This window comes from Bufo gargarizans, chromosome 3 (genome assembly GCF_014858855.1).
Source record: "Bufo gargarizans isolate SCDJY-AF-19 chromosome 3, ASM1485885v1, whole genome shotgun sequence".
NCBI classification, from domain to species: Eukaryota; Metazoa; Chordata; class Amphibia; order Anura; family Bufonidae; genus Bufo; species Bufo gargarizans.
Window position 1 is genome coordinate 600535920 of NC_058082.1, and position 25116 is coordinate 600561035.

Genomic DNA, 25116 nt, shown 5'->3' on the forward strand with positions numbered 1-25116 from the left:
CCCCCCAAAAAAAAGGACGTAACGTGATCTGGACATGAAATGTATTGCTGATGAAACTTGAGGCACAATGCAAAGTGGTAAGAGATTGATAAAGGTATTCTAAACAGAGATTAGGAGAGGGTGAAGGTCCAGCCGGAAAATCTTTTCTAGTTTGCCATAAAAACTTTCTTTGCTATTGGACGTGGTAGAGGAGCCTGCCCATTGGATGATGCTATGTGTGGTATCTTCAGTTGGTGCCCTCCTCCTTCCCATTATGGGGTATGGACAATACAATAAAAAAATAACCATACCATGCCTGACTTTAAGCACCATAGCATATGTTGACCAAATAATAGTGCCATACATTGGCCAAATACAGGTGCCTAAATAACAATAGGGTGCTCATATAATACCCACATACAGTGACATAAAGGTAAATGCAGTTTGTTGTGCAGAGGCAACCAGGGGATTTTCGAATACAGAAGAAATTTACCCAACAATATCCCTTAGTAAGACTTTTACAACTGAATTGCCCCTGCTGAAAGCATTACTGCGTTCCCAACGCACAATAATAAGTATACTACCCCGAGAGGTCTACTATACATGTGCCAAAGTTTATGAGGTTTTATTAAGGTATGCAGAGTAAACTGCTCTTCATCTGTTACTTACAGTATTTGCATTTCGACCTGCACTTTTTATCTATCCAGATAACCATGATTACTTGTATAAAGGACAAAATTATAGGGGTTTGCTCACACATCTGTGTTCGTGTTGATGTCCATAACAAGGAGCTCAGTGTTTCATCCATGAAGGTGTCTGTCTGTTGTGTGCCCTTCCATGTGTCATCCCTATTCCTTGAACACTGCTAGGCTGAAAAGGAGATTTCCAGAGCATCTCCTATAAATGGTCAGTGAAAACCACTGATGGAACATGGAGACCATCCGTGGTCCTTCAGTAGTTTTCATGGATCCATAGACTTCAGTGGATATGTTTGGTCTGCAACACAGACCAAAGTAGTGCATGTTTATCTTCACTATAAGGCCTCATGCACACGACAGTATTTTTTCACTGTCCGCAAAACGGGGTTCCGTTGGTCCGTGACCGTTTTTTCGACCGTGGGTCTTCCTTGTTTTTTGGAGAATCCACGGACATGAAAAATGAAAAAAAAAATCTAAGTCAAGTTTGCCATTGAAATGATAGGAAAAAACGGACACGGATCACGGACACGGATGACAATCTTGTGTGCATCCGTGATTTTCACGGACCCATTGACTTGAATGGGTCCGTGAACCGTTGGCCGTGAAAAAAATAGGACAGGTATTATTTTTTTCACGGCCAGGAAAAACGGATCACGGATGCGGCTGCCAAACAGTGCAGTTTCCGATTTTTCCACGGACCCATTGAAAGTCGATGGGTCCGCAAAAAAAAAAATGGAAAACGGCACAACGGCCACGGATGCACACAACGGTCGTGTGCATGAGGCCTTAGTCAGTGGAAAAACAAGGATGTGTGAATGCCACTTAAAGGGGTTATCCAAGACTATAAAATGCTCCCCCATACGCCGGGCCCTTCACAATGAATAGACTTACCTGGCTCCCCGCATCGCTGCTGCTTCTTCCTGTGTGTGGATGAAAATATCCAGTGTCGGGGGGAGCAGCCAATGGCAGGCGGAGATGAGGACGAGCCTCCCTAGCGTCACCCGCGATGCTAGGGAGGCTCGTCCCCATCACGGCCTGATATTGGCTGCTCCCCCCTGACACCGGATGTTTTCATCCGCACACTGGGAGAAGCAGCAGCGGTGCGGGGACCAGGAGCAGCGCGGGGAGCCAGGTAAGTATATTCATTGTAAGGGGCCCGACATATAGGGGAGCATTTTACAGTCTTGGATAACCCGTTTAAATATTCAGGCACACAACTATATTTTTCATCCGTGTGATATCTGCAATTTTTGTGGATTGCGCATTGACCCATTCATTTCTATCGGGTCATGCCCACAACCATATTTTTTGTGGATCCATGTGGCAATTCCACACATTTTTGAACACGTCCTATTTTGGTCTGTATTGTGGATGAGAATAGCCGTTTCTGTTAATGGAAGTGACTAAAATGCAGAATGCACACAGGAGGTATTGTAGTTTGCAGATCCATTTTTAGTGGACCAAAATACGGACAAGGCTATTTGCTTGAGGCTAAGCCGAAATGCAAATGTAATAATCAGTCTACCCATTGTATAATATTCAGCTTGAAGGGGTTTCCAGGACTTACCTATTGATCTATATCAGATCAGTGGAGGCCAACTGTGGTGCACAGCTGAGTACATTGTGCAGTGGTCGTGTCTGGTTAATGCAGTGTTGCTTCCATTCAAGTGAAAGGGAGCTCACTCATGTTAGCAGTTGGTGGGGGTCTCAGGACCCAGACCCCCGCCAATCATAACTTCTGACATGTCATTATAACATCTTGTCTTTCTCACTCTTACTAAATAGGTATGTCTGAGGTATGCTCAGCAGAATCAGTGAACAGTCTGTTCTTTTAGTATGATGGGGAACATGAAGATGTTTATTCCTACCAACATGCAGTGAAGAACATACAGTTATATGTTACCTTCAGTGACTTACAGACGCTCTGCACTTTCTCCCCTATGGCAGTTCAACCTTCTGAAGAATCCAGTAACTCATTCCCTCAAGAAGTGGCACATATGCTGTCACATTTCTGCTTTTCAATCCTCCTTCAAACTAAAAAGACAGGGTGGCATTAGCAGGAGGTGCTCAAACCCACATGCAGTCGTGCATATATACAGGGGAGCAAATCCTGCACTTGTGGCCCGTTGCTAATGGCAATCCCCAACAAAATGCATACGGTGGAGGATGCCCGCGGCGAACCACAAGTACCACAATAGACATCTCACACAAGGTAACAAGTGCGGATGTCATAATCAATATAACAAAACAATAGCAAAGACAGGTGCACTCTGTAGTCTCACTAAACCCTCAAACTGATTTTCAAATTGAGAAGAGATTAGCCAACATGTCCTACGGTGTAGAACATGTCTAAGCCCGGGCACCACGCCAAGGTTTCTCAAGTAGCCCGGGACCTAACACTCTCCTACCTGAGCCGTATGGGCAATACCAGGAGCCAGTGGGCAAATTACAGGAGCATGAGGCCGACTCACAAACAGCTCACCAGTTACCTCCAGCATGTAACCATGCTTGCAATGGGAGGAGTCTGCGAGTCCTACTCAAGACTGGCTGATATGGCCCAGGCCTCACAGGTGCACCTAAATGTGGCCTGTAGATGGAAAACAGGCACATTTAAATTGGAGTTTATACACCTCCAGGAATCTATATATACAAACTAAAAAGATAAGGTGGCATTAGCAGGAGGTTCTCAAACCCACATGCAGTCGTGCATATATACAGGGGAGCAAATCCTGCACTTGTGGCCCGTTGCTAATGGCGATCCCCAGCAAAATGCATACGGTGGAGGATGCCCGCGGTGAACCACAAGTACCACAATAGACATCTCACACAAGGTAACAAGTGCGGATGTCATAATCAACATAACAAAACAATAGCAAATACAGGTGCACTCTGCAGTCTCACTAAACCCTCAAACTGATTTTAAAATTGAGAGATTAGTCAACATGTCCTACGGTGTAGAACATGTCTAAGCCCGGGCACCACGCCAAGGTTTCTCAAGTAGCCCGGGACCTAACACTCTCCTACCTGAGCCGTATGGGCAATACTAGGAGCCAATGGGCAAATTACAGGAGCATGAGGCCGACTCACAAACAGCTCACCAGTTACCTCCAGCATGTAGCCATGCTAGCAATGGGAGGAGGGAGGAGTCTGCGAGTCCCACTCAAGACTGGCTGATATGGCCCAGGCCTCACAGGTGCACCTAGATGTGACCTGTAGGTGGTGCCTGGGCTTAGACATGATCAATCCTCCTTCACTCACAGCTACACTAAACTGAACTGATGCAACCTACTCTTTATAGGAAGGGGTGGTGCCAGCCCAATCTAGAAACAGTAACTGGGAACTGCTTGCTTTCTCCGTACACATCTCAAGGGACATACAAAGAATAAAGTACAGTACACAAAACCCTGCAGCGGGACACTGCATACACCCCCCAAAAAAAAAAAAAATGTGCATGCAAATTAAGCTTAAGAGCTGATTCACACATCTGTGAATCCTGGAAACACGTTTTCTATGTTCTCCACAGCACACATACCCATTCATGTGTGGGTCTGTGCAAAAACAACAGAGACAAGCATCTTGGTCCGTGATGTGGACTAAACATGCCCATTGGGTCTGTAGAAACCACTGACATAACATGGACAGCATCTGTAGTCTGTCAGTGATTTTTATGGACAATTGGTTGTAGATATTATGAAATGAATTTTCTGCTTGTCCAGTGTCCGTGGAATACGGATGACACACTGAAGGCAAAAGAAGAGACACTCAGATCCTGGCATCTTCTCTGATGAAACACTGTCTTCTCATGGACCTCATAAGGCCTAACACTATGCAGTTTTACAAAGATGCCTATGTTTTTTTCCCTGCAAAACACGTTACAATACTGTGGAAATTATCCCAAAAAGCACTGCTTTTAGGAGAGAATTCAGTGCCTCGTGGAGGCACCACATGGTGTGAAATACAGATCCATACTGTGTAGCAGTCCTCATATACCTCTGTGCATGACATCTATATTTCAGCAAGAATCCCCGCGGGCACAATTTATGTCTATAGACAGGACATGATATGTAGCAAACAGTTCCGACCCCCAAAGCTGTGGTTCCCCAGAACAGCAACAAAATCTATGAGAAAACAGGAGCTTAGATTGTTATATTTGTGTTTAATATACCTTTTTTCTACCACTTTTGGTACATAGGTTACAACCTTTGACACACTGCGGCACATTTACTAACGTGTCTGCGCCTGTTTTCATGAGTAAAAAGCCTGTTTACGACTGTCTCATTTTTAAGCCTCTTTTACCAACTGTTTTTGCGGCATTTGCGCCTATTTTGAATTTTAAAACAAATTCTGAAGTTTTCTAACTTTTATGCCTAACTTCCTTCCTATTTATGTAGGTGCCTCTTATTTTGCACCAGATTTTGTCATGAAAACAGTCTACCACCTAATGCTGGTTTACTTTTCTCCGTTTTGAGTGGCGAGTTGCGCAACAATTTGCCTATTATCATGGAGACGTGCGCCAAAATTCTGCTTACTTGCGCCACATTTTCATACTATTTAGACCAGTTAAGGGTACTTTCACACTAGCGTTTTTGTTTTTCGGTTTTGAGTTCCGTCACAGGGGCTCAATACCTGAAAAAAAAACGCTTCAGTTTTATCCTAATGCATTCTGAATGGAAAGCATTCCGTTCAGTATACATCAGGATGTCTTCAGTTCAGTCCCTCGTACGGGATTTGGCCGGAGAAAATACCGCAGCATGCTGCGGTATTTTCTCCAGCCAAAATTCTGGAACACTTGCCGGCATTAATTTCCAATGAAATGAAATGTATTAATGCCGGATCCAGTACCAAGTGTTCCGGAAAAACGGATCCGGTTTCCTGGTCTGCGCATGTGCAGCGAAGAGACGGATCCGGTATTTCAATGCATTTGTCAGATGGATCCGGATCCGGAAACAAATGCTATCCGTTTGCATACGGATTTCCGGATCCAGCAGGCAGTTCTGGCAACGGAACTGCCTGCTGGAATCCAACAACGCAAGTGTGAAAGTGCCCTTAGTGAATTTGAATCTCTTACTAGAAAACGACCACTAGAGGCCAGACTTAAACCAAAAAAGACAAACCAGATTTATAAAAGAATAATAAATGAGTTCCAAATTGAAGACAAACTTTGCCAATATGTCAGTTTGGGGATTTTTTTACTCTAAAAAAAAGGCGAACTTAGTAAATGTGCCCCGCTGACATAGAAATGATGGGGAGATTTATCAAAACTGGTATAAAGGAAAACTGGCTTAGTTGCCCATAGCAACCAATCAGATTCCACCTTTCATTTTTCAGAAAATGAAAGGTGGGAGCCTGAAAACAGGTGTAAAAGAGGAGCAAACACTATTGCAGTCAGGAGCTGGAGGAGCTTTCACTCCAGGTGCACAGTGTCTAGCAGGAAATCTGTCTTAGTTGCCTATAGCAACCAACCAGAGCTCATCTTTTATTTTTTCAGAACACTTTAAGACATGAAAGGTGAGCTCTGATTGGTTGCTATGGGCAGTTTTGATAAATGAGGCCCACAGACTGCTGGAGGTGCACAGGGGGTAAATAAAGACCGATCTTTGTGAATGACTGCCAATATTTATTGCAGCTGCACTGCCATACAGAGATTTTTGGATGTGGTCAAAGTCGCCATGTAGCTACAGCCTAAGGCTCCATTCACACGTCCGTATAATGGGTCCACATCCGTTCAGCAAATTGTGGAACGGGTGCAGACCTATTCATTCTCTATGGGGACGGAAACCCTAGTGTGCTCTCCGCATCCGCATTGCGGACAAGAATAGGCAGTTCTATGGGGGTGCCGGCGGGGTGTATTGCGGATCCGCAATACACTACGGACATGTGAATGGACACTTAGGCTTCATCCACCTTTACGTGCCCATTTCACGTCAGTGAAAAAATCAGCCTGTGTTACATCCATGAAGATGTCCACGAAGGATCCGTGTTTGATCTGTGTGTCTGGTTTTTACCCTCCATGTGTCATGCGTATTTCAGAAATGCTGCCCAGCTGAAAATTCGTTTCCAGAGAATCTCCTATCAGTGGCCAGTGAAAAACGGACGCAACACAGATTCCATACGTGTTGTGTCCATGATTTTCACAGAACAATAGACTTCAATGGGTGTGTTTACTTTGCATCACGGGCCAAAGTAGTGCATGTCTCCGTGATTTTTTCATTCACCCACGGTCACTAAAAATATACCGATCTGTGAACAGACATCCTTGAACTAAATGGGTACATGTGCTGTCCATGGAAAACGAGGATAGCACACTTCAGTGAAATGTGAACGAGGCCTAAAACTGTGTCTTCAGAAGCAGTTCTCATCAGCACGTCTCACATGTGACGCTAGGAGCACCTGTGTTACCTTCCCCCTCAGGTGTATCAGGAAATAAATAGAGGAGCTCCATGGGCTGGAGACATAGTCTCTGAGCATCATGGCTGGGAGCTGGTGCAGGGTCTGGCTGGTGCTGCTGGTTGGGGGCTGCTTTGCTGCTAGTGCCCAGAATGGGTTTTATGAGGAGCCTTTGCTGATCTGTGGAGATTACAGCCTGGAATACACTTTACAGCTTTTGGCCACAAACATCTCTACTAGACTTTCTGTCTATGGTGAGTTAATCTACTTTACCGTGGCTGAGGTTTCTCTAATTGTGTCAAAAGTAATAGGGGGTGGGGGGAGGCTTTGTGGAAAGGCATGTGGTCTAAGGGGTGCCAAAACTGTGCTACAATCCTGGTGTAAATATCTGTTTTAAAGTAAGCCAAGTATTAGTTGGTATAGAGTCAGAGAAAACTGTCCATCCCTGCCCCCCTGCTTAGTAATCTTCTATCCTCAGGATAGCTGCAGTATATAAATCAGTAAGGGTCTCCAGAACTCTCATAGAAATAGTGTGACTGGTCATTTCAGGGGGTACAGGGTCCTTGATGTGATTGGTGTTCTAGGGTTTGGACCCCAAAAAAGTGCCTTGCAGCTTTTAGTTTTTTAGGCAGTCATGTGGGATACATGACTTCATGGCATAGTGAGGGTAGGGATGAGAGAACTTGTTTTTAAGTCTGGCGTACAAGGCTTGGGTTTCATAACAGTTCTTAGATAACACTAATCCTGTAGGACTAACTAGAAACACAAGTTCACTGAACATTAAGTGTTATGGATTTGGCACAAACATGTGCAGAATTGTTATTTTTGCAATGTTTCTATTGAAAAGCATTTTTATTCAAGGGAATTTTTTTTTTTTTTTTTTCTTACAATCTCAATCCCATAAGGCAAAAAAAAACTAAATTACTAAAGTTTTTCTTTAATGGTCATACTAACTTTACAGCAGGACCATGCACTTTGGCCTGCCACCTGTACCCTTGATGGGTGGTACAAAGCAGATGCCAGTGGAACCATCAATGTGTTCACGATCAGTGCTGTGTGCAGAGCTTAGCTCCTCTTTTCCTTTCCACGGCCTACTACTTAGCGTATGGAGACATCAGTCACAGGGAGGGTGGAAACCTTAAAATTTTGTGCACCTTCACTAGTAATAGCCATTCCAGCCTTCTAGGATCTTGTGACTTAATATGCTGCGAGTTCCTGCCTGACCTCGGGTCTGTAGTACTGCCAGTATTATGTGAGTACAATACTCAGTTGGGCAGGAACTCTCAGCATTATAGGTCATTATGATGCTGTGATTCCAGGTTAGAGGAGAAGTGTTCTTTCAGGGAAATAATGCAGATGTCAGTGTTGTCCAGACCAAACACTGGTGACACTGCTTATTCAGCACCCATGTATGTCTGGGTGGGAGTCTCAATACTTGCTGTTATCACGCTCTGTCTATTTGCAGTCATGCAGTGAGTTCTTATGTTTGTCTAGATGCTGATGGAAATGGGACCCCACTTGTCACCAATAAATCCTGTGGTGTCTCGATTACTGCTGAGTCTGATGGCCATGTAGTCATCCATGCGAAATACAATGGCTGTTACATGCAGATAACGGTAAGCTTTGATTAGAAATTGTGGAATAACTTGAAGGCACCATAAACCTAGAGGAATGCAGTGACCTATGGAGATTAAAGGGGTTTATAGAGACTTCTATACTGATGTATCTGATCTGTGGGGGTCTGACACACAGAACCCCCCCCCCCCCCAATCAGGATTTTAAGAAGGCACTGGCAATCAAAGTACTTCTGCGGCCTTCTCTCTGCTCAAGCCCAGCGCTGTACATTGTATAGTGACCATAACTGGTATTGCAGCTCATCCCAATTCACTTCAATGGGATTGCACTGTGCTAAGGCCATGTGACCATGATATCCTAATCCGCTGTCCCCTGACAAAGCTGCATACCTCAGTGTGTGTGAGAAACGAGTATTAAAAAGTCTGACATAGTCAATGTGCCCCAGAAAAATGATATTTTAATATATACACTTGGGGCCTTACCATTACACCTAGAGGCTCTGCTGAACTTTCTCCACTTTTGACAGGAGCAAGCAGTGAAAATGTGAGGGGGGGGGGGGGACATCGGGTATAAAGCAGAGCCTCTAGGTGCAACGGTGACGCCCCTATTGCTATTAGAGGCTCACTTGGATATAGTAATATATCATTTTTCTCAGCAATGTGGACACATATGGACATGGGACTAACACAGATGTCTCCAGCTGACTAGCTTGCATGCATCAGGTCAGCCAGTTTCAGGTACAAATCTGCTGACAGATGTCCTTTAATTTTATACTTGCAGGAGAATAAATATATGATGACCATCTTCCTAGAGGTTAACACTACCGGAGAATGGGAGGTGTATCAGAAAGAAGATCTGATGTGTCCAGTTCATCCCGGTAATCTTGGAGGTTTGTCATGGGTGGAATTGATACCCAGCTCTTAAATGTTGGTTTCGCCCTGCATAGCGGATCTGGCTGAAACCCACAGCTGCATAAAATCACATAGGATTTGCTGCAGATTGCAATGTGGAAATGCTCTGAATCTGCTGCAGATCTTATCCGCAACATAAGTTATTCCCCCCCCCCCCCAATTTGCTTCATCACTTGTCTGGTGGGGGGGGGGGGGGGCGGGGCATGGCCAGTGGCTGTGACTTATCTTGCGCAAATGAAGACTAATCTTATGTTTTTTATGGATGTGCTTATAAGGCATGTGCCTCATCCTAAATTGGTCACCTCCGGCAGTGCAAGGGACTGGTGACTTATTCTCACAAAAAGAGTTTCCACATGTAATTGTGTGGCCATAACTTGGCGAGGGTGTGCTTTCTACTATGGGCTGCACAAGTCTCGCTAAACCCGTTCTTCCATATTGACTTTACAGTACACGATGCGCCATCCCCAACTGAATGCTCAGATGTCTCTATACAAAACAGACTTGTGTGCGCTAGACCCCCGGTCTCCCAGGAAGAATGTCTCCAGAAAGGCTGCTGTTATGACCAAATGGACTCCAGGACACCATGCTATTATGGAAACCGAGGTAGATGTATTTGCTAGTTTACCGTACTACATGATTTCATTTACTTCAGGCTTTTTAAACTTTTTTTTTTTTTTTTTTTTCCTTCCTTTCCTATAGTTACTGCACAGTGTACCGCAGATGGCAGGCTCTCTGTTGCGGTTTCCAGTGGTGTCACTTGGCCGTCGCTAATTCTACCATCAGTCAGGTTTACTAGAGCCAGCGGTGCAGAATGTGGACCTATTGCACAAAATGACTATTTTCTTCTCTTCAGTTTTCCACTGTCAGCCTGCGGGACCACACAAACTGTAAGTGCCAAATTTGTTAGTTTTTAGGTTTCGTATGACAACTGCACGCTGGCATCAATCTGATCATGAGCATCCTCACTTGATCTTCAAGTCCACCAAATAGGTGTGAGAATACAGCAATATCACTTGTAGGAGTGGCAGGTGTGCTGTTCACTGAACTGGAAGCATGTTACAGCACCTCATGGGTGCCTTATGTTCTGAGGTCACTTACTTGTACTTTTTCCAAAAAGGTTCAAGGCGGTAATGTGATTTATGAGAATGACATGATGGCAGACAAGATGGTGAGCACTTGGAGAGGGTCGTCAATAACCAGAGATAGTACATTTAGGTAAGATGGTTTGTCCTTAACTGACTTTCTGAAATACAAAGCCTTTAGCTTCAGGTTTAATTGTAGTTCAGTACCTTTTTAACATTAGAACAAGATCTTGTGGTATTAACAATTCTCTACTCCTGTAGATGCTGTGGCCATATTTCTTGAGTGCATTTAGGTCCTACTTGTATCAAATTATGTAGTAAGCAAAGGGGTGCACCCAATGGGGCCAGGTGAGGCAATTGCTTCTCCCCCTGTCCATACTTGGTGCTGGCTGAGGCTTTTGCTCAGGCAGCAGAAAGGCTAGGTGCACCCCTGCTCATAGGTAATGGCTTGATTGGGCCCTACAAAGTTCAGCCAGATTATCTTAAGATGGGTTCAAACACTTCTTCTTGACATTTCAGAAGTCTGATCCTGTACAGGAATGGGCATGTGTCACACTTTAGTCTCTTGCCCTTTACTAGAAGGTGCCACCCCCTGCTGATCAGCTGTTTGAGGAGATGGCCGTGCTCTTATGGTCACTGCCTTTTTTTTTTCTACTTGGTTTACCTGCTCGCTGGAACAATTGCAGTGGTAAGTGTAATTACAAATAAGGTGTCCCTATTCATTTCTATGGGCCAACTCTATTCAGGTGTCTAGGAAGGGGTCTTCCCATAGAAGTGAATAGGGACACCATACTTGTAACTACACCTGCTCACCACTGCAATTGCAGAGGTAAACGGCAGAGAAGGCTGCGCTGCATTCTCTTCAAATAGCCGATCTGATACTGCTGACCTAACCTCAGGACAGGTCATCAATAGTAAATTATACAACCAGTGGCGTACACACAATCCACGGGGCCCCGGTGCGAAACTGATCCATGGGGCCCCCTTCCGTCGAGGCCCCCCCCCAACCCGCCGCCGTGCGTGTATGCATGTGTGTGTGTGTGTGTATATATATATATATATATATATATATACTGTATATTACTATATACAACAGGATGATATTCTGAGCTACTAGCAATGATTTAAGATCATTAGGCTACAGAAATATAGCAGAGTTAGTTATAAAGCCATTGATAGGCCAATGAAGTATTTTACCATATGAAGGCAAAAGAAATGCATGACAAAACCAGCTCTGCTACATCCAAGCATATACTAGAAGCTCAATAGAAGTGCCTACACAAAAGAGCTGCATCCCAAGACAACAAAAAACCCATTACTTCATAGCACAAGTCACCAGTCATAACTTTACATACATTGCCCAACTCTCAGCCCCCATCAGACCTCACTCTGAAAGCCGGACCGGCTTCTTTGCGCAGCGCTCTCCCTCTCCCTTTCTTTTCCGGCGCCTTCTCCCTGTCCCTGCATCTCAACGTCATGTCCGGCACACCGCACTGCCGGCCGGGGAGGAGACTCAGGGCATACAACCCCCTTTTTAAGGGGTTGAAAATGGGTTGCAGCAATGAGCTCAGTTTTAGTCTTCATGCATGTGACCATATTTTGAGTGTCCAATCCACTTTTTTTTTTAATTGCATAGTAGATCTCCTTTTTTCTGTCTGTTAATACAAAAGGATGAACTTTGTAAATGGAGAGCGATTTTTATTATATATATATTAATGTTAAATAATAAACTTGCTAATAACAAAAGAATTGCATAGTAATCCATTAACACCTATGGGTCTGCAAAAAATTGATGGGACACACATGTCATTCGTGTTCCATCCATATGCCGGTACCACTAATTCATAGAACATGTCTTGTCCATATTTCAGATGAGAATAATTTCTAGTGAAAAATCTGTATGCAAAAGGTAATTTAGCAGATCCCTAGTTCGTGGACCACAATACTGAGTTGTGTACACGAGTCCTAACTGACATATCCAGGGCCTTTAACGCAATCCAGAGGAACTTGGGACTTCATGCAGTTGGTTTGAGGGTTAGATGAAGTGTATTCTTTGTATCTGAAATAAGCCAAACAAAATTTAAAAATCTTATGAGATCTGGAATCTCCTGTTTTGAAATGACCCTTTCACACTTTGGTGTTTGTATCAAAGAGATGAGCGAATTTCCGCTTATGAAATTTGTTTACTGGTAAAAGGTGAATTGTGTTTTGGTCCGTGGTAACGGAATGCATAATGCAAGTCTATGATTGAATTCCGTCATAATAGAAGTCTATAACTGATCCGTTATGCAGCCCATAGACTTCTATGATGGAATGCCTCGAAAGGCATTCTGTCATAGAACTGCGTTATGGTCTCTGGTAGTGGAATCTATAATGCAATTCACCTTTTACCAGCGAATGAACTTCAAAATATAAAATTTGCTCATCTCAAGTCCCAAGCAATTACCCAATGGGTATGAGAAAAGGTTTTTCAGATAAGGCAGATGCAGTTAATGATTGTTTGATTTTATTTTTTTTAGCTTACACATACGCTGCAGTTTTATTGGAAGTGAATTGGTGCCATTAAGTGTAGAGGTCTTCACGCTTCCTCCTCCACCACCTGCGTCTAGCCAGGGACCACTGAACTTACAAATGAGGATTGCCTTAGGTACTGTAACTCTGCCTTGCCAAACAAGCTTTTTCATATGCTAAAAGCCTGATTTATTTTTTTGACTTGCATTCTACAGATGCTGCATACAGTCAATATTACGGCGATCAGGATTATCCTCTAGTTAAAATACTCAGAGATCCAGTTTTTGTTGAAGTTCACATTGTAAATAGAAATGACCCTGGATTGGTGCTAATGCTGGATCAGTGCTGGGCAACTGCCTCTGTGAACCCTGACGAATTACCCCAATGGCCAATCTTGGTAGATGGGTAAGACTTGCACTTAACACAACTGTGTAATCTAAAATCACATTAAGTCTAACTAAACCTGGTCCCAGTGGGGCATAAAGTTGTGCCAAAGGCAAGAGGATCCAGCAGGGAGAAGTCTCCTTTTGTTCTCCACTCTTAATCTACATGTAGCGTTGGCTCAACTGCATTAAAAACTACCCCCAAACTGTAGGGTTTTAAAAAGAAACACTTTGAAGGGGAGGTTTAATAAAAAAAGTGGTCTTCCACTTTTTGACATAGAAGTTGGACAAGGGGCTCCTCATGAGCAACTAATTTCTCAATGTATCTACACCCAACAAGTGACAAATTGATTTATCCAGCTTTGCTTAAAGATGACCTTTCACCTATTTATGACAATATGAACTAAGCATACAGACATGGAGAGCGGAGCCCGGGTATCTCACTGCACTTACTATTATCCCTGGGCGCCGCTCCGTTCTCCCGCTATGCCCTCCGGTATCTTTGCTCACTTATAGTAGGCGGAGACTGCCCTTCTGCTGTAGCGCTGGCCAATCGCATTGCAGAGCTCACAGCCTGGGAGAAAATAACCTCCCAGGCTGTGAGCTCTGCGCTGTGATTGTCCTGTGCTACAGAAGGACAAGGGCAGACTCCGCCTACCTTAACTTTGTGACCGGAGCAGCGCCCAGGGATTATAGTTGCAGTGAGATCCCCGGGCGCTGTTCTCAATGTCGTATACTTAGTTCACATTGTCATAATCGGTGAAAGGTCCTCTTTAACATGTTACAAAGTTTGCCTGCAGCTACCACTAGGGGGAGCTAAATGCATATTAAGAGCCATGGAAGATGGTTTTTCCACTGAGATCCCTCTAGTAGTGACTACATGAAAATTTGTTTACCTGGGAGCATAAGGAGATTGTTAGAGGCCTGGAAGGGGCAGCGGCAGCAGTGATAGACTGCCCTTTATTGAAAGTATGCCACCGTCTGGCCATTGTCTGACTTTCTTCAGAATTAGAGATGTATGTGACATCTCTAATTCTGTCTCTGAACTGGTGGGTGGTGAGTAGCTGCTCATTTTGTCCCTCCATAGACTAGACATGGTGATGACAGATCTTGCTCAGTATCGCCTATAGCAGTGTTTCCCAACCAGTGTGCCTCCAGCTGTTGCAAAACTACAACTCCCAGCATGCCTGGACAGCCTTTGGCTGTGCTGGCATGCTGGGAGTTGTAGTTTTGCAACAGCTGGAGGCACACTGGTTGGGAAACACTGGCCTATAGGACATTATAGAGTACTGAATTGTGTAGATGTTAGTGATGAACACTTTGCTATTAGCTGCTGAATCATGACTATGGTCTCTGCCCCCCCCCCCCCCCCCCTCCATAAGACATAATTTTATCCTACCATGGCCAGGAAGCTTGTTTGATGGTGGGGGAGAAAAGGGGTGAGGATATTGCAAAAGTTCTATATATTCACTGCTATTGAATTGTGCAAAATTGTATGACAGTATGGTGACAATTTATGCTCATCCATAAACACATGTCAAACACTTTAAACCCTCCCCTTAGGTGTCCATTTGAAGGTGACAACTACAAGACCCAACTGCAAGCTGTAGCAGATCCTTCACTCCAGTTCCCTCTTTATTATAAGCGGTTTATAGTCAGCACATTTACATTTGTAAACTCTGCAACTCAGGCTTCATTAACAGGACAGGTTAGTTCCCCTTACTACAGCCATATTATGTTGTCTCTGATGCCATCCTCAAGTATTTGCCTACAGCCTGACCATGTCTGTCTTCCAGGTCTACTTCCACTGCAGTGCATCTGTATGTGTGCCATCTTCCCAAGGCCAGTGTGTAACCATCTGCCCCATGAGACGTAAGGGCTTTCTATAATGCATAAGATGGCTGGTGGTGACTTCTAACCAGTGGCATTTCTCTATATTGTGTGTATTTATTCCCAGGACGAAGGGCCATAAACCTGGAGCCAGAGAGTGTGGTTTCTGCAGATGGACCGATTTACTTCTACATGGATGACAGTCAACAGCTTTCTGAAGGTAATGTGACTAAACTTTTAGCAAAGTATAAATTCACTGGTCCTGCAATGGCACAATTGGACATCTCATACAGAGGACTTGTTCCGCGGTGGTGGAAACTTGCAATAAACACTTTGGTAGCCAATAGACCATCTAGCCGTAAGGAGGGAAAGGCTGGTAGAAAGGATACTTCTAAATGCATAAACAGGAATTGTGGTGGTTTGCTATCCAAAAACATTGCAGCTAGGGATGAGCAAATTGACTTTGGATGAAACATCTAAAGTTGCTTCACATAAAACTGTCTCAATACTGTACAGAGCGCTCTGTACAGTATTAGGATGTATTGGCTCCAAAGCTGATGTTACTTGGAACCGAACCCGAGTTTGGGGAAAATTTTTAGAGTAGAAGTCAATTTATGAAGTTATTAGTATCGCTAAATTTCAGCTCATCAGAACCAATACTGCAGTGAGTGCTCGCTCCGTACAGTATTGAAACAAAGTTGTATGCAAATTGACTTCGGATGTTTTATCCAAAGTCCTTCGCTCATCCCTAATTGCAGCAGGCTTGCTGTGTAGTATACATATAACCAGGCATTTCTGTCTTCTAGGACATCAAGAAGAAGGGAACCATCTAGGACTGGACTGGATCTGGGCAGTGGTGGCTGGAAGTGGTGTTGGCATTGTTATAATGGCTGTGTGGCTGAAAAAACAAAATGGTTACACCATTAAAGATGTTAATATTTAAGTTTTTGTTTGTTTTTTTTCCCCCCCTTTAAGTCTAGCTTGGTTGAGGTGTTAAGAGGGTCTTCTGTACACCCACAAACAGACAAGAGAATATATTTAAAGTGACTGCCACTACAAGTGGCTGTTTGAATTTCATTCAATACAAGTAATCTATATCCCAAGTATTGTTACAAATGGGTCTATCACATAATTAATCACAATGCAAAAACACTATATATATATATATATATATATATATATATATATATATTTTAGTAATATTTGGGGATACAGTAGATTCCCTGTTATAGAAAAACTTCAGACACTGCAAGGTGTGGAGCCAGTCATGCTATAAAGAACTATCAATTTGGTGCAGTTTGCTTGGAGGGAGATTTCATAAATCTGCTCTTGGTGGGTATGAATAATGGTGGTAACACATTCATAGATGAGAAGGGGGAAACCCAGTTGGTCAACTTCTAGATTTATCTATCTAGTAAATAAGTGCTTGTTTTGCCTTGCTGGTTCAGCTCAACTCCTGAGCAATGGTCCTGCTGCAAATATTTCCTAGCCACTTGGTGGTCTCCAATGTCAGCCTAGCACTGGGTAGACCGACCAGGCAATTTCTTGAGAATTGTCAGATGGTGAGCACACAGCTGCATTTGCTGACTGGTACTGAACCTGATTTTTGGATTGCTTTTTTTTAAGTGTTTTTAAAGTTGTAGAATTGAAGGCTGAAGTTTTCATAAAGTATCGTATGACTTCGGACTTAACATTGCCTCTGCGACGCCCATACATTTTAATACTGTATGGAGACAAGTCTCTGTACAGCATAAAAATGAAGTTGGCTTTGAATCTTGGATCTGAAGCGCTATTTACTCACTGGTAGTTATGATGTAATTTTCCTGATCCTTCTAACCATGGTTTTCACATGCAACTATAGGAGTTATTTGTACTAGAGGCCAGGCAGTGTGACATGAGGTATTGGAACAGTTACCACACGGAGAGGGTACAGGCGTTTCCTGTCTGTGACTGGAGCTAAGAGCTGAAATCCCTTCAGCTACAATCGTGATATCTTCAGCAGGGAAAGTACAAGGGGTGAGGGTGAAGATAATTTGGTAACATGGATGGTTAATAATGTGGACTATGCTGATGTTAGCAGTCCCCAAAAATTTTATTCTTAGACTCCTACTGCTGCCATGATGTGGTAAAGCACTAGGCAGATTATGTAAGATGTGTCCTGCCATTTACCCATCACTAAAGAAAACAACTTCCACTTTGAAATAGCCACCCCTGCTGCATCGGTAAATAGACATAAGTGACCATTGCTAACGTCTTGGTCCTGCCAGCAAGAAGCTTCACTATATTGAGCCAGAAAGACTTGCCAGACCTTGAGTTCCAACTTTGTTAGAGAGGAAAAAAAAAGTGGTGGGGATGCCTCATCCCTTTGAATGCTAGTGATAGTCTGCGGCAAAAAATACAACTCATTGGCATTACCCTTGATTTGACTTTTTTTTTTTTTTTTTCTTTTGGCTAGTAAAGTTGTGTTAAGGGTTCAGAGAATGTATAATTTTTGCTTTCCTGTCTTAAGGGTCAAGAGGGAATCAAACCCGCTGGAAATAAGACTAGATGGAGCTGCTGGGGCCCCGGCTATTTTTATTTTTAACAAATTTTATTAGTATGTCATGATAATGAAAAAGGTACAGTAGCAACTGAAATACAGCACAAATTACAATTTCCATACTTGTTACATTGCCACCCGAGACACATTTTATGCCATATGCAATAAATGACACTACAATGTTGAGGCATTACAACACAATACTTTTTTTTTTTTTTTTTTCCCAAATGGACCTCAAACTATTGTACAGTTGTGATACGGAAGGTCTGCTACTGGTAACAATAAATGAATCAAATTTATTCTGGTTCCATTCGCCAGTCAAGTCCTGAGCTAGGCTTCTACAGTAATTTCTGATCTGCAGGTATGGGAACAAATTAGATCCAGCTAGGCTCCATCTACTCTCCAGTTCTTGTAAGGTCGCCCACCTGGCTTCCTAATTATGAAACAAATCTCCCACCTTCCTAATTCCCTTGGACTCCCAACCCTGGAATGACCTTTCCGATTGCCCTGGTATAAAGGCTGGGTTATTATGAATAGGGAGATGTTTCAGGATCTGATATGGTAGTTTATATAGCGTTCTAATATTCTTCCACGTTATAATGGAGTACCTCAAAATTAGCGAACACCTAGCCATGCAAGGTAGTTTAGAAAGTTTGGTATGCACTAGAGCTCTCAAGTCCCAGGGTGCTGCCAGTTGTTTCTTCAACCGCAAATTAGAGTAATGGGATGTCCCATTGAACCAATCCATCAAATGTCTACTCAGACATGCTAGATTGTAACCCCTGATATCCGGTACGCTTAGCCCTCCATTTTCCCTCCTCAATTTTAGTTTCCGCAAGGAGACTCTTGATTTCCTGCCATTCCAAATTAAGTTTGTAAAACTCTTCTCTAGGCCCCTCACATCTACATGGTGCATAAGTACTGGTATAGTCTGAAGTGGGTATAGCAGTTTTGCCATTGCCATCATTTTAATTCAATGGTATCTGCCCATCAATGACAAAGGTAGTTTTTGCCATCTAGCGAGATCTTCTTTAATTTTATAGATTGAAGGTGGGTAGTTTAACTGATAGAGTGCGGTGTCCTTCCAATTTTTATACCTAGGTATTTGATTTGGGATTTAATTAGAGAAACATCAATACCCTGACTAATGGCTGCATCCTGATGTGTCTTCTGACCAAGTGGTAGAAGCTCGCATTTTGAGGCATTCACTTTGTACCCTGAATATTTCCCGAAGCTCTTCAAGGCCTCAAAAATTTTGCCAACCTGCTCATGTGGTTTTCACATGAATAGAATAATATCGTCGGCAAATAGCGCCGCCTTTACCCTTCTCTTTCCTATTCTAATCCCCTCGAATAAGTCAGAATCGCAAAGTTCCCTAGCTAGGGGTTCAAGGGCTAGGTTAAATAACAATGGGGATAGTGGGCACCCCTGCCGGGTCCCCTTTTGCAGATCAAACAGTTTGGACAAATATCCCTGCGTAAAGACCCTTGCCTGTGGCCTATGATACATCTGCGACAGAACCACGCTAAAGGCGCCAGTGATTCCCATTTTATCGAGAACCGCCTCCAGCCATGCCTACCTGACGTTATCAAATGCTTTTTCGGCATCTAGTGTGAGCATAGCTGGTGACTCCCCCCCCCCTCCACTGGGTCATGCTGCACCCTGATCGCCCCTGGACAAATCCCACCTGTTCCTGTCTTATCAATAATGGTAATGCTTTTGCCAGTCGATCTGCTATAATTTTGGATAAAATTTTTGCGTCCACATTTATCAGTGATAATGGATCTTTCCCAGGTTTGGCTAACGATTTGATATAAGACAGGTTGTCTTTGTCCAGGGTCGATTCGCCCGTGAATATGCCATTATATAACTGCACCAATACTGGCAGGACTTGGTTGCATAAGTCTTTATAGTATTCCCCAGTATATCCGTCGGGTCCAGGTGCTTTCGAATTACCCAACCCATTTATCACTCCCTGCAACTCTGCTGTAGATATATCTGAGTTCAGGATGTGTCGCTGCTCCTCAGTCATCTTAGGCAAACATACTCTATCAAGAAGGGTATCACTTAGGTTTGCCCTTCCTCCATCCTTATATAGTTGCTCGTAATATTCTCCCACAATGGCATTATTCTTTGCCGTGTCATGTATAATTTTCCCTGCAGAGTTCCTCAAGCTGTTTATAAATTGTGGTTGCCGTAACCCTTTTGCCAAATTGGCCAAGAGCTTCCCTGATTTATTGCCATATTTAAATAGCCTAGCTTCAAACTCAGAGCTACGCAGTAATTCCTTCTCTTTGACACATTTTTCGAAAACCTGACGCTCCTCTATCCACTTTTTCCTATTGTCATCTGTGGGTTTTAGCTTAAAATCTAGGTAAGTCATCCTAACCTTTTGGCTTGCCAGATAAATCTGTGATTGGGCTTTCTTTTTAAGTCCTGTCATGTACCCCATGACTTTACCTCTCAAAACTACTTTGGATGCGTTCCAAAACAGACTTGGTGTTTCAAGGTGAGCCGCATTATCAGTTTTATACTCCTCCCACCAAATAGCCAGCTTTTCTACGAACTTCTCTCTGGCACATAGTTGTGAGGGGAATCGCCAGATATAATCAGGTCCCCTAGGAAAGGTGTCTCTTACCACCAATGTCACCGGTGCGTGGTCTGAGATCACTATATCTCCTATATCTGAAGATTCCACCCTATGAACTAGATTGTGAGCCACTAGCAGGTAATCAATACGGAACCAGTAATTTTGGGAGTGGGAGTAGAAAGTGTAACTTCTGTCACCTGGGTGAATTTGACGCCAAACATCTGCCAGTCCCCCACCTACCAATAACTGTTGTAAGGCTTTATCCTGGGAACTCTCTCCCCGCAACCTTCCCTCTGCCTTCTTCCGGTCTTCCAATCCATGGAGAACCGCATTGAAGTTTCCTCCTATGATCTTATTTGTGCATGCATCTCCTAACAGTCTCCCCTCTAGATCTTTCAGGAAAGAAGCGCTCAATGTATTGGGACAGTAAACGTATATGCTATATTGAGTATTTTGCACCTGTATTAGAAGATGCACCCGGCTTCCCAGGGAATCATTGGTCTGTTGTAAAACCTGGCAGTTCAGTTGCTTATCGATAAGCGTCATCACCCCCGCTTTCTGGTTGAGTGACGGGGACCCAGCAACTCTACCCACCCATAATTTTTTCATTCTATCAAAATCATTTGCCTTAAGATGGGTCTCCTGTAAAAGAACAACATCAGGTTTGAGTTTTTTAAGGTGCCGAAGAATCATCCATCTTTTATGGGGTGACTTCAGGCCTTTTGATATTCCAGGTTATCACCTTCATATCTCTCAGCTGAGTATATTACGTCCTAACTAACCCGGGGTCCACGTCACTCACCCAAAGCCCTCAGAGAGATCCCTTGTAAAACAAATCAAACAAACGTTAACAACAATCAGTGTCGTGTACTCCTCCTTCTCACACCGTTTTCTCAATTTTCCACCCCTCTTTCCTATTCCCCACTACTCTTACTTCTGTAGTGACTTCCTTTTTTCTGGGTTGCAGCTCCCTCCCACTTTGGTATCCAGGTAATTCTCCCTGTTCGCTCTACTCAAGATATCTCCATCTAGGTAAGTGCAACTGTCACTCATGACTACCCACTCTATGGCTTATACCGATTACCATAAGTACAGTACAGACCAAAAGTTTAGACACACCTTCTCATTCAAAGAGTTTTCTTTATTTTCATGACTATGAAAATTGTAGATTCACACTGAAGGCATCAAAACTATGAATTAACACATGTGGAATTATATACATAACAAAAAAGTGTGAAACAACTGAAAATATGTCATATTCTAGGTTCTTCAAAGTAGCCACCTTTTGCTTTCATTACTGCTTTGCACACTCTTGGCATTCTCTTGATGAGCTTCAAGAGGTAGTCACCTAAAATGGTCTTCCAACAGTCTTGAAGGAGTTCCCAGAGATGCTTAGCACTTGTTGGCCCTTTTGTCTTCACTCTGCGGTCCAGCTCACTCCAAACCATCTCGATTGGGTTCAGGTCCGGTGACTGTGGAGGCCAGGTCATCTGGCGCAGCACCCCATCACTCTCCTTCATGGTCAAATAGCCCTTACACAGCCTGGAGGTGTGTTTGGGGTCATTGTCCTGTTGAAAAATAAATGATGGTCCAACTAGACGCAAACCGGATGGAATAGCATGCCGCTGTAAGATGCTGTGGTAGCCATGCTGGTTCAGTATGCCTTCAATTTTGAATAAATCCCCAACAGTGTCACCAGCAAAGCACCATCACACCTCCTCCTCCATGCTTCACGGTGGGAACCAGGCATGTAGAGTCCATCCGTTCACCTTTTCTGCGTCGCACAAAGACACGGTGGTTGGAACCAAAGAGCTCAAATTTGGACTCGTCAGACCAAAGCACAGATTTCCACTGGTCTAATGTCCATTCCTTGTGTTCTTTAGCCCAAACAAGTCTCTTCTGCTTGTTGCCTGTCCTTAGCAGTGGTTTCCTAGCAGATTTTCTACCATGAAGGCCTGATTCACACAGTCTCCTCTTAACAGTTGTTCTAGAGATGTGTCTGCTGCTAGAACTCTGTGTGGCATTGACATGGTCTCTAATCTGAGCTGCTGTTAACCTGCAATTTCTGAGGCTGGTGACTTGGATGAACTTATCCTCCGCAGCAGAGGTGACTCTTGGTCTTCCTTTCCTGGGGCGGTCCGCATGTGAGCCAGTTTCTTTGTAGCCCTTGATGGTTTTTGTGACTGCACTCGGGGACACTTTCAAAGTTTTCCCAATTTTTCGGACTGACTGACCTTCATTTCTTAAAGTAATGATGGCCACTCGTTTTTCTTTACTTAGCTGCTTTTTTCTTGCCGTAATACAAATTCTAACAGTCTATTCAGTAGGACTATCAGCTATGTATCCACCTGACTTCTTCACAACGCAACTGATGGTCCCAACCCCATTTATAAGGCAAGAAATCCCACTTATTATACCTGACAGGGCACACATGTGAAGTGAAAACCATTTCAGGTGACTACCTCTTGAAGCTCATCAAGAGTGTGCAAAGCAGTAATCAAAGCAAAAGGTGACTACTTTGAAGAACCTAGAATATGACATATTTTCAGTTGTTTTACACTTTTTTGTTATGTATATAATTCCACATGTGTTAATTCATAGTTGTGATGCCTTCAGTGTGACTCTACAATTTTTATAGTCATGAAAATAAAGAAAACTCTTTGAATGAGGTGTGTCCAAACTTTTGGTCTGTAATGTATATTATCACATTGGTTACTGCAAATATCAGAACTTTGTGGTCTCAACTGGAGCCCATGTGAACATAAATTGTGGTTCAATAAATGATAACTAGTAACCATATCCTATATAAGTGTTAAAAGATATCAAACATCCCCATTCATCGGATCAGGGGATGTAAGTCATCTCCTAGGACATGGCTCCTCCACCCGGCTTGACGATCCTCGTCTCCCGACCCTGAGTTCTGGTTGCTCCCGCACTGTTTGTCTTCTCCGCTCTGGGTCACTCGGACTCTCCGCCCGGTATGATCATCTGCCTTTAATCTTCTCCCGCCGGCTCAACTGGATTCTGTGAGGACCTGAGCCACTCCTCTGCTGCCGTTGGGTCATAATAAATCATGCTCGTTCCGTTGGGGTGCGTCACCCTCAGCTTTGCCGGGTATAGCAATTGGAACTTGAACCTCCTTTGGTGTAGGAGAGTGCACACTTGGCTGAATTCTCTCCTCTTCCTTGCTACAGCTGCGGAATAATCCCCAAAAATTCAAACGGTATGTCCCAGCAGCTTCAGTGGGCCTTACTTAGCTCTGTAAGCTCGTAGTAGGGCTTCCATGTCGCAATAGTCTAGATATTTCATAATGACCTGACAGGGTTTAGAGCCCTGGCTTCTTGGCATTCCCATCTGCCGCTGTTGTATCTCCATTGCGGGGCCTATCCTGTGAGCCCTTTCCACTTTATAGCGCCCTTCCAGTCCCAGGGCCTTCGGTAGTTCCTTCTCGCATATGTCCATTAAGGCCTGTGGCTTGAACGATTCAGGCAGCCCCAGCAAACGTAAATTACTGCGTCTAGACCGGTTTTCCAGGTCTTCCACCCGGTCATATAGGATAGCATTTTGTTTGGACAGTTCGTTTATTTTGTGCGCAAATGCAGCAGTTTCATTCTCAGATTGCGATAACTTCTGCTCCAGCTCCTCTAATCGCATGTCATGCTGCGAGACTGCCTCATGTAGCTGCTGTAACGAGGCAGACAGTGTTGTAGTGAGCGTGTCCCTTATGTCAGGGGCGAAGTGCTTGGCCATCTCTATTGCCAGTAGTTTATAGTCTATATCTGGTGAGGTGCTCTGCTGACTAGCTGGTACCCCTGTCTCACCACACTCCTGCAGCACTGGCGCCGGTGAAGAAGGGCGTGCGTCCACCATTTTGTTGAGCATACCGCCCGCGTCTCTTCCCTTTCCTTTGGAGATCCTCCTTTTGCCGCTCCGAAGTAAGTACTGGTCTATATACCAATGGACCCCAGATATTCGGGGACCGAAGCGCACTGGTCACAGTCCCCTATTGCCGGTAGATTGCGAGCGGAGGGTATAATTTAGTGGAAGGTCACCGGAGCTCCCTCACGCTGCCGTCTGCATCCCAGCGCTGGAACCGGAAGTTGGGCCCCGGCTATTGTTATAGTGGGAGGGTTACCCTGTGCGGCGTAAGACTCCTTTGGGAGCCTCTGCAGAAGTCTGGGCTCCCTTCTGTCTCCCTACTCCTTCTGTTTTCCGTCCTGGGGAGGTTTTAGCCTTTCTGGGCTCCTGCGACCCTCTGCAGCCATGTTCGGCCAGCGTGCTGGATTCCCTTAGTTCCGGCGGTGGGAGAAAGATGAAGCTGCAGACCGGAAGGGGAGGGAGCCGGCTTGCACGCACCAAGGAGAAAAGCACAGCCAGCTCACTGCCATGCTGAGTGGTGTAGGTAGGCATTTTCTCCTTCATTCTGGCTTTGTTTGTCTTGTATTTTTTTTTAATATATATATATATATATATATATCTTTTTTTTTTATAGTGCTCATGGCGTCATGTTTTGTGCTTAGGTGTCTAAGGAGTCTTCCAGAAAGACCTCCAGAGCAAAGGAAAGGGAATGTGCTGTGTGTAAAAAGCTACCTTCTGCCTGGGCAAAACTCCTATGTTAAGTGTGTATCAGC

At 43.9% G+C, this 25116-nt stretch overlaps 1 protein-coding gene across 1 annotated transcript; it reads left to right on the forward strand.

Annotated features, from left to right (window-relative positions):
• The first annotated feature begins 8549 nt into the window (after window positions 1-8549).
• Window positions 8550-16299, forward strand: LOC122931870 (zona pellucida sperm-binding protein 4-like). The gene is made up of 11 exons (XM_044285924.1): window positions 8550-8680; window positions 9420-9516; window positions 9998-10153; window positions 10250-10437; window positions 10668-10765; window positions 13152-13279; window positions 13359-13548; window positions 15090-15234; window positions 15323-15398; window positions 15484-15576; window positions 16163-16299. The coding sequence occupies exons 1-11, from the start codon at window positions 8669-8671 to the stop codon at window positions 16297-16299; spliced, it is 1320 nt and encodes a 439-aa protein (XP_044141859.1). The 5' UTR covers window positions 8550-8668.
• The last annotated feature ends 8817 nt before the right edge of the window (window positions 16300-25116 follow it).

Bases quoted from the DNA above. Each gene is read 5' to 3' on its own strand.
- LOC122931870 (XM_044285924.1), top strand. The intron at 13,549-15,089 runs GTAAGACTTGCA...CCCTCCCCTTAG, and splicing joins TGGCCAATCTTGGTAGATGG to GTGTCCATTTGAAGGTGACA. The intron at 15,577-16,162 runs GTAATGTGACTA...TCTGTCTTCTAG, and splicing joins CAGTCAACAGCTTTCTGAAG to GACATCAAGAAGAAGGGAAC.